The sequence below is a fragment of the Gekko japonicus genome, unplaced genomic scaffold (assembly GCF_001447785.1).
Source record: "Gekko japonicus isolate JY-2015 unplaced genomic scaffold, Gekko_japonicus_V1.1 scaffold622, whole genome shotgun sequence".
In the NCBI taxonomy this organism is placed as follows: Eukaryota; Metazoa; Chordata; class Lepidosauria; order Squamata; family Gekkonidae; genus Gekko; species Gekko japonicus.
Window position 1 is genome coordinate 714,903 of NW_015175988.1, and position 19,746 is coordinate 734,648.

A 19,746-nucleotide genomic window follows, 5' to 3' on the forward strand; every position below is an offset into this window, starting at 1 on the left:
TCCCCCAAAGAATCTTGGGGATTGCAGTTTGATAAGGGTGTTGAGAATTCTGTTTAAAATTCCTGTCTCCCCCTCCAGTCATTCTTTCCCCAGAACTACAATTTTCAGTATTTCCTAGGAAGAAGGAACGATGGCTAGCCATCTGAACTATTGATGTTCTTAGCTCCGGTGGCTCAAGTGGTTAAGACACTGAACTGCAGGCTGTGGAAGGTCAGTAGTTCAGCAGTTCGAGACCCGGGTGCCGCATGATGGAGTGAGCTCCCATCTCTAGTTCCAGCTCCTGCCAACCTAGCAGTTCGAAAGCAAGAAATTGCAAGTAGATAAATAGGGACCACTTTGGTGGGAAGGTAACAGCGTTCCGTGCGCCTCGGTGTTTAGTCATGCCGGCCACATGACCACGGAAACGTCTTCGGACAGCGCTGGCTCTTCGGCTTTGAAACGGAGATGAGCACCGCAACCCTAGAGTCGGATTCGACTGGCTTTCGAGCAAGGGAACCTTTACCTTTACCTATTCTTCAAATAGTTGACAGATGTATGCATCTAACTGCTTCATGCTCACTTTATCTTCAGGAAATTTAAGTCTGTTGAAACTGTGTTAAATAGTTGTATATATATGATGGTGGCTTTTTTGTCCTTTATTTAATAGCTAATGCGCCATGGAGTAGGATTATCCACCAGTTCTGACAGTGAACTGATCACTCAGCTGCTGGCATTCACTCCCCCAATGGAGCATGACGATATCCCAGACTGGGTAGCAAGGTAAAGAATCCAGTTTGAAGAGAAAGAACGGGAACTGGCAACAGCTGTACGATTGCAAAAAACTGATAACAGTAGTCTGAATTCTTAGCATCAATAAAGACAATATGTTGAATTAATTCTCATGTTTCAGGATCAAAAACTTGATGAATGAAACACCTACTTCATATTCCCTTCTGGTGATGCATAAAGATATTATTTATGCAGTGCGAGATCCCTATGGGAACCGTCCACTCTGCATTGGCCGCCTTGTTCCAGTAGGTGATATTAATGGAAAAGGTGAGATTTACTTAGCCTATCAGTATGTTTATATTTGGACCATGCTTAAGCAGGCTGAATTTGTGTTCATTTAACTACCACTGTGACATCCTCCTTAATGGGGAGACTATTTATCCTTTAAAACACACTCTGTTCACATAAACTTTTAGTAGATTACTGCTGCCACCAGGAATTAAAAATTCCAAATCATTCTATTATGGTAGAATGACCCTGTGTCTGGGCAGTTCAGAGGACTATGTGGCCCTGAGGAAGGACTGTTCTGACTGCTGGGATAAGTTTAAACAAATAATGTTTTATTTATAAAAGAACAAAATAGGTTTCTGGGTATTCTTGAACTGTTGCTGAAGAAAGGTAGTTATAAATATTACTGATAAAGCTTGACGTCGCACACTGTCTCTCAAAACACCAAAACTCAACTCTGACAGCCTTAGTCGCACAGGCTAAACTCTGCCTCTCTTAGGCTCTGGGGACCCGGGCCGGATATCACAGGGGGGAGGTGTGGCTAATTGCCCCAGCGCAGTTTGATTCACAATTACGCGATCAGACGTGCCGGCGGCACAGCACGGGTCCTTCCCTTGTCGCCAGCGGGTAAACGAGGGACTGGAGGGGAATGCCGTGCACTGGTGCAATCACACCATGGGCGTCTGGAGGCAGCCCATGGCAAACGTTTACTAGTACCTTGGAGGTACTAGTTTTTAAATGCGCATTGTCGGCGGTAAGCCACGGGTGCGTTCCAGTTCCCAGATATTGGGGTGTGATCGCACCTGGATAATCCGCCCACCTTCCGTGCCTCTCCCGTGGCAACTTTGCCATGTGACCGGGGCCTTAGTCACACAAGCTAAACTGTCTGTCTTAGCCACACACGCTAAACAGTTTGTCTTAGCCACACAGGATAAACTGCTTCTTCTGCCTTACAGGCTAAAAACAACCACCCTCCACACTCGTCTCACCCTCCCAAAAAAAACACACAATCACCTCAGAGACACCCCTCCTCCCATATGCTCAGTCATGAGCCAATGACATCACACTCATCTCCCTCCATCAGTCTCCTTACATTACTGCAGTCAAACTAAACATTTAAAGAAACACATACACCAAAACATGAAATCATTACAACCACTTTTTTTTTTAAAAAAACACCTTGGTTAATTTACAAAGTCAAATATTTCTGCATACTTGGAAATTAGAGTAAAAATGCTGCTTTTTGTGAATTGCTTGGTTTTGCTTCACTACTAGATACAGTAACAATTTAAAAGTTATAAAAATGGGGGAAATACAAAGGATAATTAAGAGAACATCTCTTATACAGCTGGCCCATTTCTTCTGTGAAAGCAATGCATGCTAGGACAATTTATTAAGACGGTCTTGAAATAATTTTTTATATGACAAGTAATAATTTTCAAGAATTTGCCCATATTATTTGGGATGTTAGAAGTGTTTTCTTAACACAAGGAAACCCTGTAATGTGACAAGAATATGCATCCAGAGTATTTTCAGAAATATTTTAAATACTCTTAAACAGAGTAAACAGAGAAGGGTTGCTTGGGTAAAGGATATGATCCTGAGAATTTCATCCAGATGAAAACAAATAATCTACTGATAGAAATGTGTTTCTCCGTTTCATATTCACCTCAAAACATATGAAAGCAAAGGGTTTCTTTGTTACCTGTTTTCACTCATTTGTAAATGAATAAGTTTATTTAGTTTCAAGATAACATTGTAGGCTTATTTATACTCAGTGTTTTTACAAGCTATGTAATTACCAGGGAGCTAAACCTCTCGGACTTTGTATTGAAAAATGATCAACTCTGTTATATAATTTGAAAAAGGTAATGGGCCTTTGCAACAAATTTTAATGATACAAGATTGTGAAAGCACTCTAACTACAGTTTTGCACTCTGTTACAGGGAAAAATATCTGTGAAACAGAAGGATGGGTAGTTTCCTCAGAATCCTGTAGCTTTTTATCTATTGGTGCAGAGTAAGTGTGTTTATTATAAGTTCTTTACACATAAACTGATATTCAATCACTGGGTAGTTTTTGCCATTTTGTAATACAGCAAGATAGCAATAGTTTGAAAATCTGAATCCTGTTAGTCACTAGCAAAACTTCCAGTGATGTTAAGGAAGCTAAATTGCATGACAAGTCTTTATTTAGAGGAGTAGACAGGTGATGGTTCATCTGTGAAAACCAACTACTTATTAACAGCACAGAGCCAACTAGGCTCCCTGGGTCTATCAGTGAGGTTTGGAAACAGCACATTCATTCCATTAACTAATTTGTGTCTATACAACTGTTGAGTCTGTCTCTTATTATATGCAGTGTTTTGAGAACAGAGACAGTGTAGCTGTATAGAATTGCACAGGAATACTCTGAAATAAGAATAAGGAATTCAGGAATAGGCACAATACTTTGTTAAGCTAAGAACTTCTGGAATAATTGACTTGAATTCCACAATTTTATGAATAAGCAAATGGGAGAAATTGCTAAAGTTTTCATAGACATACTACACATTGTGGAGATGTGGAACTACCACAAACAATGTACCTCCTATATCAAGTTCTTCCTTAATCCACCATAAACTTATAATGTGACAAGACATCAACATAGTGTGTATTTTTGCCTCCAATAGTCAATAATATGGGGAGGGTGTGGTTAGGGGAAAAATGCATGATGTGATGACATCATATCACATAGTTTAGTGCCACCACACGTTACAGTGACTAGGAGAAAACATTACAACTGATTTAAAATTTAAGGAGCCTTTAGATACTTGGATTTTCACCATTAATAGAGCATCTGGTCATTATGGTATTAAATTGGAAGGTGGTAGACTAATGTAATGCCAGTACACAAGATGTGCCTAATAGCAACTGAATAACTAATAATGAGACACCGTCAGGTTTGACACAAGAATTTTGAGTGGCAGGTATTAGCAGATCCACTTAAATTAAAGCATAAATTTGAATTAATAACATGCTTCTATTTTTAAGGCATTTAAACATATGGTCTTGTAGTATGTATGTTTGTGCAGCTTACTGGCAGCTTGTCTGCACTTAGTTTTTAATATTTGCCTTCTGCTTGGGTAGCCATGAAACAAGCACTTAAACTCTAGCAATATTTCTGCTATGTCAGGTGAAGCATTAATCTGACCTTCTGTGATATTTCAATATCTCTCCAAGTTACCATGGAAGCTAATTTTAACGGTGTGCAATGAAAGGGGGAGAAAAATTAAAATCCGGTGTCAGGAAAAGGCGAATTTGCTGCTCTGTGCCGGTTTTTCCAAAACTGATGGTTTTTGTGATTTCTTGCATTTTGCACTGTTTTATTATGGCTGTCACAAGGAGGCCAAGCTGCAGTGGGCATTAAAGTCCCGTTCCCAATCCCATTCCACCATTGCCCACATTTTCAAACATCTCTTCATAGCCATAAAAGCTTTAGAAATTTGCATTTAAAAGAGAGAGAAGGAGAGAGGAGCTGAGCTTTACTTTCTCTCCTGTATCATATTTTTAGCTTGCCATTCCTCTGATGAACTCAGGCCTGCATTCCTGGTTCTCCCCCCCCCCCTTCCTATTACCAGCAATGATAACACTGCAGGGGAATGTGGATCCTACTGCATATTTCCAGTCCAAAGGCTCAGCATTGTTTAATTAATTTTCAGATTGCAACATGTATAAAAATAGGGTTTATGGGGATTTCTAACACATGCAAACTTATTTTTAAGGTATTATCGTGAAGTCATGCCTGGAGAAATTGTGAAGATATCCAGACATGATGTCCAAACCTTGGATGTTGTACCAAGACCTGAAGGAGATGCATCAGCATTCTGTATTTTTGAATATGTATATTTTGCGAGACCCGACAGCATCTTTGAAGGCAAGTGACAAAATCTATTTTGTCAAGTTTAAATGGATTGACCTTGTACTAGGAAGATTTTTTGAAAAGTCTGTGGAAAGGCTGGGCATGTTTTTTTTGAGAATATGTCAGAAAGGTGTCACTAAAGGAATTTTATTCACATCTGACCTATTTCAGTGTTTCTAGAGGGTATCATCAGTATATTGAGACTGAATTTGGCAGTCATGAGTGCCCGGTGTTGGTGTTGCCCCACCCTCTGTTGTCCTAGACTGCCTAATGAATGGGCCACCTCTACAACAGAGTTATTGAGAGAGTTCTGGTTCTATGTAAAAAAAAAAATGAAAAATCCATGAACTTCTGTTGGTAACATCACAGTACTTCATGTATAGTCAATTTGGGAAATCTGAGGCTTATATGCCCACTTGCTTGGATACATAGCAAGGAAATTATATTGGAAATCCAAAATACAATGCACATCCCTAATTTTTCTGATTCTCTGGTCTTCCTGTTAAAATAAACAAAATAAAAAAATGTGCTCACAGCTTTTAATATTTTATACCATAAATGTGAACTCAAGGATACTTTTATTGTAATTGCTAAAACCTGTACCTGCTTGACATAATAGTGCAATCCTAACTTCAATAGAGTGTAACTCTGCTGAGGCCTGCCCCATTAGAAAGTTTGTTACACCTGATGTTTCATTTCCTCTGTCTGATCTGATCCATTCCATACAGCAAGTGCTTTGTCACACCTTGTCTCTGTCTGGGCATTCTAAGGAGTGTCTTGTACGGCTGTCTCTTGAGAGCACACAGATACCATGCTCAGTTAGACCATGGGTCCATCCAGTCCAGCATCCTGACCATCCACAATGCTCAACCTTATGTCTTCAGGAACCTCATAAGCATGCCTGAAAACAGCAGCCTTTCATGTTACTGCCCCCCCTGCAACTGGTGTTCAGAGGTGTATTGCCTGTGAAAATGGACATTGTATCTAACCATCATGGCTAATAGCTGCTGTGGATGCCTGTCCTCTAAGAACTTGTCTAGTCCTCTTTTAAAGCCATCTAAGCTTAAGGCTTTTTCTACTTCTCCTGGCAGTGAATTCCATAAATTAATTATACACTGTGTGCAGGCCAGATGAGAACGGGAATGGTGGCTTGGGCAAACAAGGCTGTCTCCAAGTAGTCCTTCCCTTTAGCTGGTGCTTGTTTGAGGGGGGATGTTCAAAAGGGCCATAGCGGCTTTGGGTTGCAACAGTTACTATGGTGGTCTTTGCCTACAGATTAAATTGCTGTACAGACTTGGTCTGGACTTCTATTCCTGTAGAAATACACCTTGAGATATGAAAGCCAACAGTGAAAAACAGACATCCACATCAATATGTATAGAAAAACTCAGCTTTTCTCAATCTCCATAGGTCAGATGGTATATTCTGTAAGGAGGAGATGTGGCCAACAGCTAGCTATTGAAGCCCCGGTGGAAGCAGATTTGGTTAGCACAGTCCCAGAATCTGCAACTCCAGCAGCCCTCGGCTACGCACAAAAGGTACTTTTGGATGTTTTTTCCTGGTTTTATTTTTATTGTCTTTTCCTGGTATTATTTTTCTTGAAGAAATACCTTTAATGCAAATATTTGTCATGTAATTCAAAACAGCAAATAAGAAGTTAAAATACATTTTTTAAAGTCATCCTGGAACATCTGTGCTAGTTTAAAATAACCATTTTAGCTATTGTTCTCAGTTTATGTCATTAGGTGATGCATTCCAAAGCCTTGAGTCCAGTGACTAAATGTTTTAGATGTTTCTGCTGATAGGATTCAAATTGGAATAAGCTTTTAAAGTTTCATGTTTCCTTAAGCAACCCCCTCCCCCTTCATGATGGTGCATTCCCATTAGCAATGCAACACAACAGCCTGATCTCCACTGCTTCAGTTGGTGTGATCTTTTCAAGAGCTGGATATTACATTAATTGCTGTGATGGAATCCTCAAGATACCCAGTAATGTGTTACTTCATTCTTTGAATTGATCAGTCTTCTGAATGAAAAATGTCACCCAAATACATAATATACAAATAATCTGTTAGCATATTGTGGCCTAAAGAGGAGGTTCTTTCCAGGATAGTTTGGAGAATAGATTTCTAGGTATAGATATCTGGGCTGCAGTCCTAAATATCTTTACTTGGAAATAAGCCCTTCTGAAATCAGTTGCTTGGATCCAACCAGCTTTTCTTCCTGTAAAAAAGGAGAGGGAGGGTATGTCCTTTAACAATGCAGAAATGCTGTGCTGGTGACCACATGATCATAATGAACAAAAACCATGTAGGATGAAAAGTGTAGTAAAGAAATATTAGGTTCTTATGAGGTGTAATGTAAAATTGGACTGTTTCTGCTTACTCGAAGCATCTGTGAGTAGAAGAGTTAAGAAACGTTGGCCAGAACTAGGTCATCAAGTACTGTTCTTTAAATTCTTTCTGTTTTCAGTGTGGGTTACCCTACATCGAAGTATTGTGCAAAAACAGATATGTAGGAAGAACATTCATTCAGCCAAACATGAGGTTAAGACAGCTTGGAGTGGCCAAAAAGTTTGGAGTATTGTCCGACAACTTCAAAGGGAAACGCGTTGTTCTTATTGATGATTCCATTGTACGAGGCAATACCATTTCACCCATAATTAAACTATTGAGAGAATCTGGCGCCAAAGAGGTAAGTGAATGTTGCTTGTAGTTCTGAGATGGAGACAAGATGAATTGCTCTTGTTTCAGTTTGCAGCCATTTATCAGTATCCTAGAAAAGGAAAGAAGCCGTGGGGAGGAAAGGATGTGGACACAATACTTGTTTGTTCCTTTTCTCTCACACCTAGGTGTAAGTGTCCACTCAGTTATTTTCATCTTCCTGATGTTCATTCTGTCCCTCCTCTCCTCAAAAGCAAATGCAAATTCACTTAGCTCTGTTAAGAAATAGATACCTTTAGCCCATTGCTGCAGTGACTTTGAATCTTGTGCAGGCAAGTGAATAGTGCGGTCAAAACCCAGTATCCTAATAATGTATCTTCGTTCAGGTACACATCCGTGTGGCTTCACCTCCAATAAGATTTCCTTGTTACATGGGAATAAACATACCAACAAAAGAAGAACTCATTGCCAACAAGCCTGAATTTCATGACCTGGCTAACTACATAGGTAAAATGTCATGTTTATTTTAAAGCTGTGTGTAAAAGCGAGGTGTCGACTTGGATCCAGTGGTAAATTTCTGCTAATAGGAGGAATTTACTTTTGCTGATTTTCCCCATCTCCTGATGCAGAGCCCCAACACACCTGGCCATCCTGTTCCGGGATACCCTGTTCCCCCCAGGAGGACCTTTCCGGGAATAATTTTGGGCTACCACATGAGAGGGGGAGCCAGAAAGTCTCATTCTGCTGATGGAAATCCCTTCTGTCTGCAGATTTACTGCAGATCCAATTGCTTATCTACAGAAATTCTTTGAGCTGCCTTTGGCTGACCTCTGATACATTTATTTGGAACTAAGAACTGTGTACCTGTTCTTCTGTAGTAGTTCTTTTGATGCACTTTTAATGCATCACTTTTAAAAAATCCAGTGGTTGTAATCCAAAGAACGTTCATGGTAAGACAGTGGCATTTAAGCACACAATTCAAGGTATATTCAGAGTTCTGATTATTACTGAAAGTTTCAAGTAAAATTATGCCTCAGATATTTGTTGGGAGTGTGGGGCTAAATTGTGCAAATGGAAAAGAATAATTACTTTCATGCTTAATTATGAGAGGAGAAGGTGTATAGCTGAATAGAGCAATTTTGCACGGAATTGTATGAACTAATGGGGAATGTTGAAAGGAGTTGTTTTGTGGCCAGAGTTTGCCTACTGTTTTTACTGGCATAGTGTTTCGGTTACTGAATGCCATCTCCTAGGATATTCACTGTTAGCATGACCCAGTCTTATACATTTTAGTTTGGATTCCAGAGGCTCAGCATTTTTGGGTTAACGGACTGATTTTCAGAAGTCTACTTTAAGCAAAGTAATATAGCTTTAAATTAATTTATCTCCTCCTGCCCCCCTTTAGGAGCTGACAGTGTTGTTTACCTTTCGGTAGAAGGATTGGTATCATCTGTTCAAGAAAGTATCAGAGCAAAGCATGACAGCGGAAACAACATAAAGACCAACACGTTTCGCACTGGGAAAGTTGGCCATTGCATAGCTTGCCTTGTTGGAGAATACCCTGTTGAACTTGAGTGGTGAATTTTCTCAATGCAGCTGCAACCACTGAATTAAAGTTTGGAATTTAAGAAATGTATTGCACCTAAAAACACGCAGCAAATTGCTACCAAGCAGGTTATTAAACCACTCAGTTTTAGTTAAAAATTGTTAAGGGTGACACAAACCATACAAGGACTTCAAATAATGCATTATGGTAGACATTAGTGCTGTAACTTTTGGGAGTTGGGCACAGTCTTTTGATTCCTTACTAGCCTAACTTTGCTGTCGGGGGGGGGGGGGACCTTGGAGCTGTTCGCAACTTTGGTTCATTATAAACTATGTTCTGAGAAAGATCTTTGGCCATTGAGCCATCTCAAATTATGAAAACCAGAGGAAATGTCAAATTTTATTTCATATGGGTGCAAAATTCTGAGGTTAAACTTACTTTCCTAGCTATTTTTATATAGCTATGAGTTTTACAGAATGAAAAATTGTTTGCCTGTATTTTGGCTTATGTAACTACAAGGCCTTATAATCAAAATCTCTGTTATAACTTGCTTCCAAAGAAACAATGTTTGTATACAATGTGATGCTGGGATTTAGATACTCAGGGAAATACTAAACCAAAACACTAGTACATTCAAGTCTGGCAAATAATATCAAGTGCTTCCAGTGTATATCAAGGCATGTGACAGGGAATATTACATACAGTGATAAGCATTTTAAGTACAATGATTTAGACATTGTATTAAGTTTTTACAATTATGTTCTTTTACCTTGAATACTTACTGAACTGTAGTCTGAATGAATGTTTCTATTGCATTTAAGCCTTCACAGAAGACTCAGATGTTGAAAAAACTAGCATACAATCATTGTAGCAGAGTATTTTAACAAATTTATTGGGCTTAATTTAAAATATACATGTTTTAATGCTTTGCCCAGTATCCTGTGGCTTTTTAAAAATGTGGTGTATGTTTGTCTCTAAATAAATGAAGTTGAAATAACTCATTTGCAGTTATAAAACAATTCTGCCTGTGTGTTTGAATTTGAATTTCAAGTAAACTGTTTAAGCAGTCAGAAGTTTTAAAATATGAAGCACCTTTCCCAAATATTCGAACTATAAGGAGTTCCTTTATACCACAGAGATATTGCCTATTGCCTTCTCCCTCCTACAAAAAAAGGTTCCTGTATCAGCCACTGTAGAGAGAAAAAACAACAACACCCCCCCCCCCCCAATCCAGTGCTGGGACATTTGTGGAATCACTGATACATAGAAGCATGGGGGATATTCCAGATGGTCCATAGCACCAAACCACAGATTGGTGCTAAGGGACAGAATCCTGTTTTCATACACTCCCCCCTACATTTTAATGCTCAAAATCAATAACACAAATCATAGTTTGGATGCCAACTCTGCAAGCAAACCATAATCTGAAAACATTTTGGATTGGAAATCTAGATCACAATTTGACTGTTCAGTTTTAACACTGAACTCTGGTTTGTTCTAAATTGGAAGTGATCAGCTCTAAGTACATGAGAGAAAGTGAAAACATATCAACCCATGGTCTAAGGTTATATCTGAACAATATCATCCCTACAGGCTACAGGTGTGTAGGTAGTAGAGAGACCGGTGTGTGTCCCCCCCCCCCCCCCCACAAGGCAGTGACAAAGATCGTAAAAGACCGGTGTGTGGCCCCCCCCCCCCCCAACAGAAAGCAGTCTCCAATCTTTTTGAGCCTGTGGGCACCTTTGAAATTTCAACACAGTGTGCTGAGTACAGCAACAAATGACAATACCAGGGGAATGACAAGATTAGTAAGTGTGATATGCAGAGGGGTAGCAAGCATGGAAAAATCAGCACTGGTAATGAGACAGGAAACCTCGGTCTCAAGTCCAGGTGGATGCATTGTCTTCAGCTTAATTATTCGTTGCAATTCAGCAGTCTCTTTAATCTCACTTTGAAATTCATTTGTAAGAGAACTGCCACTCTTAGGTCAGCAACTGAATGTCCTGGAAGGTTAAAATGTTCCCCGACATTCACCTGCTATTGTCATTTGCCTGCTAATGTCATTCAGCATTTGAAATCACTCCACTTTCCAATATATAGGTCAGGTGGACTCACATTCTAGGTGTATCTGAGGGAAGTGAGCAGGGACTCACAAAAGCTCATACCCTTGCCACAAATTTTTTTAGTCCTTACCAATGCTCCCTCTAAGCTGCAGAGTCTTGTGAGCAAAAATTCTACTTTGTGAGCAAAAATTCTACTTTGTGAGCTACTGGCATTATAGTTGTGAGTGAGCGATTTGGCTACTGCATAAATTAGTTTGCTCTGTAGCCATCCTTCTTGAGCTAAGACAAAAATGTGTGCTGGAGGCTTAAAAAACTGAGCTAGCTCACACTAACTCAGCTTAGAGGGAACACTGGTCCTTATGGTGCTACTGGACTCTTGCTCTTTTCTACGGCTACAGAGCAAACACAGCTACCAATCTTAATATTGCGAATGCTTTGAGTTAAGCTGATTCGTATTTCCACTCCATGCATTTTACAAGGCAGTGCTAACAGCTACAACATTAGCATATTCCAACAGTTATCATAATTCTTGACATTCCACAAAACCTTAAAATGCAGAATGACCATTTTGGACAAGTACTGGAGACTCTTTAATACTGTATGCAATATGTGTATTCAGCATGGATTTGCTAGTCGTATTTTAAAAGCAGCTGACATATTCAGTAAAGGTAAATGTTGAAGGGATGAACTATAACTCATGGATTTTTTGTACAGTAAGTTGTTATAAATATATGTAATTACAACATGTCTTAAGACACTGTCTATTGTATATTACAGTTCCCACATTCAGCTCTCAGGGGAAGTGAATTTGAAAATGCAGCTAGAATCATTAGCTAGAAACAATTAAATTGCTGCCACTGTATTATAATCATAGTACATCTGTGTGCCCAAGTAATTCTGAGTGTCTTGAATAAAAACATAAATTCTTGCTAAGGTTGGGTTCCCCCCCCCCCTGTTTCCAGTACCATTAAATCAGCAAAGCCAGCCTTGATCTCTCCCCCACCCTCCCCATCTCACAACAAAACTCTGAGGTTGATTAGGCCAAGGAAATGGTCCAGGGTCATCTGCTTCATGGCCAGAGACTTGAAGCAGCTTCCCTGGTCCATACAGGGGTGTGGATCTACTATGAAACTAATGAAGCTTATACAGTTGGGATCGTTGTAGATTATTCCTAATGCCTCCCATCTCAAGATGTCAGTATTTTTTTAAACCAATGCTGGTTCTTACCTGGGTATAAAGACTCTTCATTTGATGCTTGGAAAGAGGCCAGTGTCATTATGCCTCAAGATCTTTGTTCTAATCGTATGTTACTGACAAAGAATGCCCTGGAAATGAAAATGGGATTTTCCATATCTTGGTTGCAATACTTTCAGATTTCACATCTAAGCTCTTCTATTAAGCTTCTTCATATAATGCAACAACCTCTGAAAGATTTTGAACACCTTATTAAAGTATCATTTCAGTCCAAAAAAAGTAGTTTCAAGCATTTATGGAATTGTTTTGATGCAGAGACCTCTAACCTACCAATCCATTTGGAACAAAGAGTGTAGACTTGAATTACCAGATGATATTTGGTCCTCCATTTGGGCCACCTCTCCTTTCTGCTCCAAAATTATTGATGTGCGTTTGAACTCATTTAATTTAATTTCATGCTGGTATCTCACCCCTAAAAAAATTGGCTCACACTTCCACAACACTTAACCCAAAATGTTGGAAAAACTGCTAGGACATAGGAAGTTACCTTCATTGTTGGATCTCCTCCCCTAAGATTACCCCTTTTTGGTACTCTATACTGATACAGGTTAAATTCATTACAAATCTTACTCTTCCGCCAGAGCATTTACTCTTGGGAGACTGGGAATCTTTGACATGCTCATACTCACTTAAAGAAAGGCCGTCTTTACTAGTTTATGTAGCAAGAAACACTATTGCACTAACCTGGAAATCATCACAATCTCCCAGTGGCATAAAAAATTGTGGAAATTATACATCATGGCGAAGCTCACAGATAATCTGGATAACATGCTCAGGCCCTCTAGACAGTCCTACTTTTCCTCTATATAGTTACCTATACTTGAATATTTGTTGTCTCAAGGGGAAATTCCTCAATTAGTCTTTCTGGTTTACATTTTGATTGCACAGTTATGTTTTAATTATATATCAGATAGAATGGTTACAGTTTGCCTACTCAGAGAAATATTGAGGTTTATATTGTTTATGTGTATGTTTATTCCCAAAAAAGGGGTATGTGTGTTCTTCAATTTTAACATACTTCACATATATTGTTACTTGTTCTTTGTTAATTGTTAATAAAGAGTTAATGGGGGGGGGGAAGAAACTAATGAAGCTTAAGCTTCAGGGCCCCTAATCCTGGAAGGAACTTTTTTTTTAATGGGTGAATTTTTCAACAAAATAGACGGAGTTTTATTTATGTGTTTATTAAAATAAGGCTATTTTAGTATCAGAATCATAAGCCAATGGGTTGAAGTACTTAATATTGACCTTAGCATATGCTCTAATACCCCTTTCATATCCTTGTTGGATGTTGCCCTATTGTTGCTGGTTAAGAAGGGCCCCCCATAACAGTTCAAGCTTTAGGGTCCCAAAAATGTAGGTCCACCACTGAATACCCAACTCAACTTTGCCTTTGCATCAGAGAACATAAGAACATAAGAGATGCCAATGTTGGATCAGACCAAAGGCCCATCTAGTCCAACACTCTGGCACACAGTGGCCAAAAATACCAGGTGCCATCAGGAGGTCCACCAGTGGGGCCAGTACATTAGAAGCCCTCCCACTGTTGCCCCCCCCCCCCGCAAGCACCAAGAAGACAGAGCATCACTTGCCCCAGAGCCCCTATCTATACCTTGTGGCTAATAGCCACTGATGGACCTCTGCTCCATATGCCTATCTAATTCCCTCTTGAAGCCGTCCATGCTTGTAGCCGCCGCCACCTCCTGTGGCAGTGAATTCCATGTGTTAATCACTCTTTGGGTGAAGAAGTACTTCCTTTTATCCGTTCTAACCCGACCGTTCAGCAATTTCATGGAGTGCCCACGAGTTCTTGTATTGTGAGAAAGGGAGAAAAGTACCTCTTTCTCTACCTGCTCTATCCCATGCATAATCTTATAAACCTCAATCATGTCACCCCTCAGTCGTCGTTTCTCCAAGCTAAAGAGCCCTAAGCGCTTTAACCTTTCCTCATAGGAATTGAGCTGTGTGTGTGGGAGGGGGGGGGAGTAGGAGTTGACAATATTTTTCATTAATCAGAAGTGGCTCAAAGAAAAGTTTGGTGCCCCCTGTTCTCTAGATTCCCACTTTTGGTTGTCTAAAACCTGGACCTCACAGTCGTTTGGGGAATCATCTGCCCACCCCACCCCACCCCTGCATCGTCAGAGAAAGAAGTATTTGTGTCGAAGTTTCTCCGTTGACATATCAAACGGCCAATACTTTCTTGCTTCTCCCCTCAGGGTACGAAATCTCTTTGCTTGTCATTTTTTTAAAAAAAGTGAGGACAGAGACTTTAAATCAAACGCAAGCACCGCAGCACGTCGCATTCCTTTTGATATGGAGATCGGATTCCACTTTCCCCCACAGGCAGTTAAAGGGCGCTGAGCCACTTCGTAAAAGCAGCAGTTCTCCCACTAGCCACTAAACTAGCTGCTCGCTCGACCAATGGATTATAGAACGGATCGACGTCACACCGATCTTCCTCCTCTTATGATTTGCCCGCCACCACCCAATCAGAATGCCGCGTCCCTTATCCAAAGCCGCGCCATTTCAGAATTTCCCCCCCTTTTCCGCCTTTGCAATAGAGATAGGCCAATCAGGAAAATTCTAATCCAGTCAGCCAATCAGTTTTTGAATATCATGTTGCCATGATAGTCAGAGGAAGGCTTTCCGTCTGGAAAACGCGGCGTTTGGGCTCTGTAGTTGGATGGAGACTCGACGTGAGGGGAGGAGGGAGAGAGAACGGAGGAGGTAGGTGTACGCGCGCGCCTTGTTCCCCTGACTACTTCCGCCATCAGAAAGCACCATAGCAACAAACAGGTAAATTGAGGACCGGTAAAGCCGTCGGACTCCACTGTCCGACTCGAGTCGGACTCGACTGTGCGACAAACCGCATCACTGTGGTCTTTTGTCGCATTATGGCTGCCATATCGGTACCGAACTCTGATGACAGAAGAGCCTAGCGTCAGCCATATTGTTCCTTTACTGCTGCCCACAATGATAGGGAGTCGTCTAGAGGCTGGAGCCAATCCTGTTTTTGCAGGGGTGTGTGAGGCATGTTTTCACCACGTCCCAGACCATGAGAGAACCAATAAAATCACTTTTTAACCCTTCAGTGGTAGTAAATACAGATGTCTGTTATCCACTCACTTCCAGGGCGCGTTTGAGTGACACTGCGTATTTCTTCTTTAAAAAAGATGCATGTAGATCTTTGCATAGGCTGTTTTTCTACCATTGCTCTGTACAGGGTATGCATCTACTGATTTGTACGCTTTGGAAATGTTTTCAACAGGGAATATGGCCTGCAGAATTAAAGGTTCTAGACCTCTTGATTAAAAGGGATGGACAACAAAACTCCTGACAGCGTGGTTTTGTTTTACCTATTGCTTCCATGGGCTCAGAATATTCCAAGGTCACTAAGTCCAAGGAAGTAAGAACAACAACCCCACTCTTTTTCTCAATTAATTTTTATTGCAGAGTAGATTGATTGCTAATTCATACTTTTAACAGAGAAATAATTTTACATTTGCATTTTTGTGAGTGTAGCCACATCAGGTGGGAAGCTTAGCCAATTATTATATGCTGTAGACCCAGTCACATTAGAGCTTGCTATAGGAGCTCCCCAGTCACCAGAATCTAAGCGCCGTAGCGTACATAAAAAAAATTGTATAAGAATTATCATTTTGAAATATGGCTTGCAGCACTTTGTTCTAATGAAGAAATAATTACAGAATGACAAACCTGAAGAAGGACACGCAAACGGATAGTGTACTAGAACTCCGTCGTTTGTCTGTAACTAGTACTGTATTACTCTGTATGTACTGCTAAGCTTTATATCGCATATTGTAGTGTTATTGTTGTAATTTTGTTAATAATTGAATTCTAAACATTGCATATAAAACCCAACAAATATTGTTTAATTGTACACAGTGATTTACTGTTTTACTAACTTTTAGAAAGGAGGCTGGCTTAGGTCAGATACCAAGGATTTTCCCTTGTCTCCAGTCTGCAGCAGAAACTGGGGTCTGCAGGACTCCTTCAACATTGTACATGCTTTGAAGAACTTGCTACAGCCTAGGTGAAGTGTACTTATCGGAGTTAATTCCATTGTATTGCTTTTTATTTTGGAATTCTGTGTTCTGTGGGTTTTCCCCCTGTATTTTTGTTCTACCCTTTTTCTATTTGTTTTTTAATCCAACCTAGGCTTGCCAAGTCCCCCCGGGGGGTGGATAAACCCCCCGCCCGAGAGGCCCGTTACCTGACGCCAGCAAATTGGGCCCTGGGGGGAACTCCACCCCCTTCCGGCACACGTCCCCAGCGTGATGGGTGACATCATCATGCTGGCCACGTTGGGGGTGGGATGCTCTATGATTTGAGGGAAAACTCTATGGTTTTCCCTCAATTCCTAGTGGCCCCACCCCCAACGTGCCAACGCGATGACGTCACTTCCGGATGGTGTCATCGCGGTAAATTAATTTGGATTTGGCAACCCTAATCCAACCACCATTTCCCCCTTTTTCTCTCTCTCTCTTAGTATAACGACTTTTTTTGCTTCACTTAGTACAATCTCTTTCTCTGGGATATTTCTCTGAATCTCTTCCCTATGCTTTAGACCCTGCAGTGCTACATAGTTGGTTATAAGGTATTTTCTAGCATTTCTACCTTGTCACTTTGTTGTTGCTCTGATACTGCACTAGAAGGATATCTTCTCAGCAAGTCAGTCTAGATATTTTCTGGAGGCCCTTGAGTAGTGGGAGTTACCAGGATGTTTTTCAGGGAACCCTTGGTCTAAGGGAGTTTCCCAGCAAGGAAAGGCACCTTCCTGCCCTTCCTTCCATAACACAGAGTTATCTCAAAGATATTGGGTTAAATGTAAAAAAAATCATTTTCCTTGGAAGAACGGAAGCTTTACACAGTGTCCCTGTTTTCCCATATTTCCCAGTTAAGGGGAAAATGCTGTTCAAACTAATTACAAAGATGATCTGACTCCAATAGTAACTAGAGAAAGAAATTTTACTTACAAAACTAGAAAGCACATCTTACATGACATATTCATGTAGGCACATTAAATTCAGATTAACTTCAGAAAGGTTAACTTGCTACAGCTCCAAGCCCAGGTAAGAGAAAGAAGAGAGACACTAGATGACACAATAGGCAAGCAAGGACCGAGAGGATCAACATTTAACCAATGAGAGGGTGGGGCCAACTGTATTGGAGTGAGAGCATTCTCTTAAACCTTTTCCTCCCAGTTCTTCTTGCATGTAGAGTTAAAGCAGGGGTCGTTTTGGGGGGGAACGCGGGGGACGCCATTCCCCCGGTGAGGGGCGGGGTGGGCGGGGCGGTCACATGACCAAGTCCCGCCCCCTGCAACATCCAGCAGGACGCCTCGGCCAAGTTTGCTGCTCCCGTTGCCGCGCTCAGCTTCCGCCTCCTTGCCCAGGCCGCCGCCACCATGCCGGTGAAGGGCGGCACCAAGTGCATCAAGTATCTGCTCTTCGGCTTCAACTTCGTCTTCTGGCCGGAGGTGACTCGGGGAAGAAGCGAGGCTGGCCGCCGCTTGCTAGGAGCCACCTCGGAGCTCCTGCGCACCCGTTCCGTTCCACCCCAACTAGGATAAAGTCGGGCGGGCTGGAACTTCTGGAGCGCAGAGCCGACTGGGAACGAGCACAGCAGCGAGTCTCGGCTCTCCCTTCGCGCCCCCTTCCCTGGCAAGGCGCTGCTCTACCGCCCAGGGCCTGGTTTCCCCGCTCTCAGCCCCTGCTGCTTGCGCTCGCCGCCCAGGGCTAGCCACAGCTCTGCACTCGCCCCGGTGAAAGCAGTCCCGTGCAGAGGGCAGCACTTTTCTCACTGTTGGAACACCAGAGAGAGTGGGATTTTGGATCCCAGGAGAAACTTGCCCAGGTGTTCGTGGCAGGGTGGAGTTGGAGGTGCCAACGGCTGAGTGTACCTCGCAGAGCTCACTTTTTCCTTAACAGGAGTGTCCAGGGGAGGGAGGCTTGGCCGTGCTCTTTAGTGGAATGTGCAAAGGTTGCGTGGGTGGGTGTTCGAATAGCAGGGTGTTGGCTGGGTCTCTCCTCCCCCCCCCTCTTTTTGCAAGGTGGTTACTGCCTCCCTCGCAGAGGCATCCCCCCCTCCCCCGGAGCTGACTGTGTTTCGAGGCACTCCGTGAGGATGCCAAGAAGGAGGTAAATTGTAGGGGCTGCTGCCTGCGCCCTCCGCGGCTTCCCTGATTTCCCCTATCCCCCGTGATGGGCTCGGCCAGGCTGCGTGTGTGTGTGGGGGGGACGGAGGCCCTTTCCCACCCTCCGAACGGGACCGTGTGTGTGGGGACAGAGCTTTCTTTCCCCTCCCCTCGGTGCGCGTTTCGCTAAAACGGCCCCTGCTTTGACTACGGGGAGGATGTAGGCGCGGGGAGAGGTTTCCTCGCCTTGTTTGTGCGCAGATCTGGGGCATTGGAGAAACTTGGCGGGGCGCGCCTTCTCCGCGCTCCTCCTTCGGGGCTGCGCTCGAGTTGTTGTGGGCGCCAAAGGCAGTAATACATAATGCGCCCTTTTGACCTGACAGGGTTGTTGTTGTTACAAGTTTGCCGTAGGTTTCTGTTGTGTGTGTTTCTAAAATTTTAAAGGGATTGCCACCTTCTGGGCAAGGAACAGGAGTCACTGGAGGTGTATGTGTGTGGGGGGGAGGTATTTGTGAATTTCCTGCATTGTGCAGGGGGTTGGACTAGATGACCCTGGTGGTACCTTGAAGATGCAATACAGAATCTTCTTCCAGTCTGCCTCCTCTTTACCTAAGTGGTGTGCAATAAAAGCTGCAATCCCTAAGTACTGTTGCGAGCTTTGGTGTTTAGTTACTGGGAATGGATCTGTTCTATGGCTTTAGCCTAAAGTGTCATGCTTGGGAAGAGCCAGAACCTGTGACAGAAGAAGGGTAATGTTTCTTAACAATTGTAAATGTTTCTTCAGTGAGCTTTCAGTTTTATGAAATGGCTTTGTCCAAGTATTGGTAGGGTAGGTGCTTGGAGGGGGTGATCTCCCCAAGAGAGATCTTGTGTGTGAACAAATAGTGCTTTGGATTCAGTACACACATACATGTGGAAACAGACATTTCTGAGAGTTAGCGGTAAATAAAATTTTGTAAATAAAGTGAAGCAGCTTGAGGGTGCCAGAGGTCTTTTTCTTGTGGGTCTGATCTGATACAAGGTAGTAGTCCTGTTGCCCTGTAGAAGTTCCTCTGTTTCACTTATGCTCAAATTGTATACTTGTAGTACATCTCAATGCAAGGGAATTTCCCTTGTAGGATTTTCAGTGTGCCCCCCCCCCCACTTTTTAACATCATCATGTCAGAG

At 42.0% G+C, this 19,746-nt stretch overlaps 2 protein-coding genes across 4 annotated transcripts in view; both read left to right on the forward strand.

Annotated features, from left to right (window-relative positions):
• The window catches only part of PPAT (phosphoribosyl pyrophosphate amidotransferase), a 60,845-nt gene extending 50,751 nt beyond the window's left edge, over positions 1-10,094 (forward strand). The window contains exons 4-11 of the mRNA XM_015426330.1: positions 647-759; positions 890-1,035; positions 2,943-3,015; positions 4,760-4,911; positions 6,307-6,434; positions 7,369-7,590; positions 7,946-8,066; positions 8,965-10,094. Of these exons, the coding sequence (XP_015281816.1) occupies positions 647-759; positions 890-1,035; positions 2,943-3,015; positions 4,760-4,911; positions 6,307-6,434; positions 7,369-7,590; positions 7,946-8,066; positions 8,965-9,140 (1,131 nt within the window). The 3' untranslated portion in view covers positions 9,141-10,094. The remainder of the gene's footprint in view (positions 1-646; positions 760-889; positions 1,036-2,942; positions 3,016-4,759; positions 4,912-6,306; positions 6,435-7,368; positions 7,591-7,945; positions 8,067-8,964) is intronic.
• A 4,976-nt stretch (positions 10,095-15,070) lies between these two features.
• The window catches only part of AASDH (aminoadipate-semialdehyde dehydrogenase), a 39,611-nt gene continuing 34,935 nt past the window's right edge, over positions 15,071-19,746 (forward strand). Inside the window, exon 1 of one of the 3 annotated variants that reach the window (XM_015426323.1) lies at positions 15,071-15,149. In XM_015426323.1, the coding sequence (XP_015281809.1) occupies positions 15,106-15,149 (44 nt within the window). In that variant the 5' untranslated portion in view covers positions 15,071-15,105. Of the gene's footprint in view, positions 15,219-18,520; positions 18,584-19,746 lie in introns of those variants that run through there. The other 2 variants (XM_015426327.1, XM_015426324.1) reach the window with 2 other exon arrangements.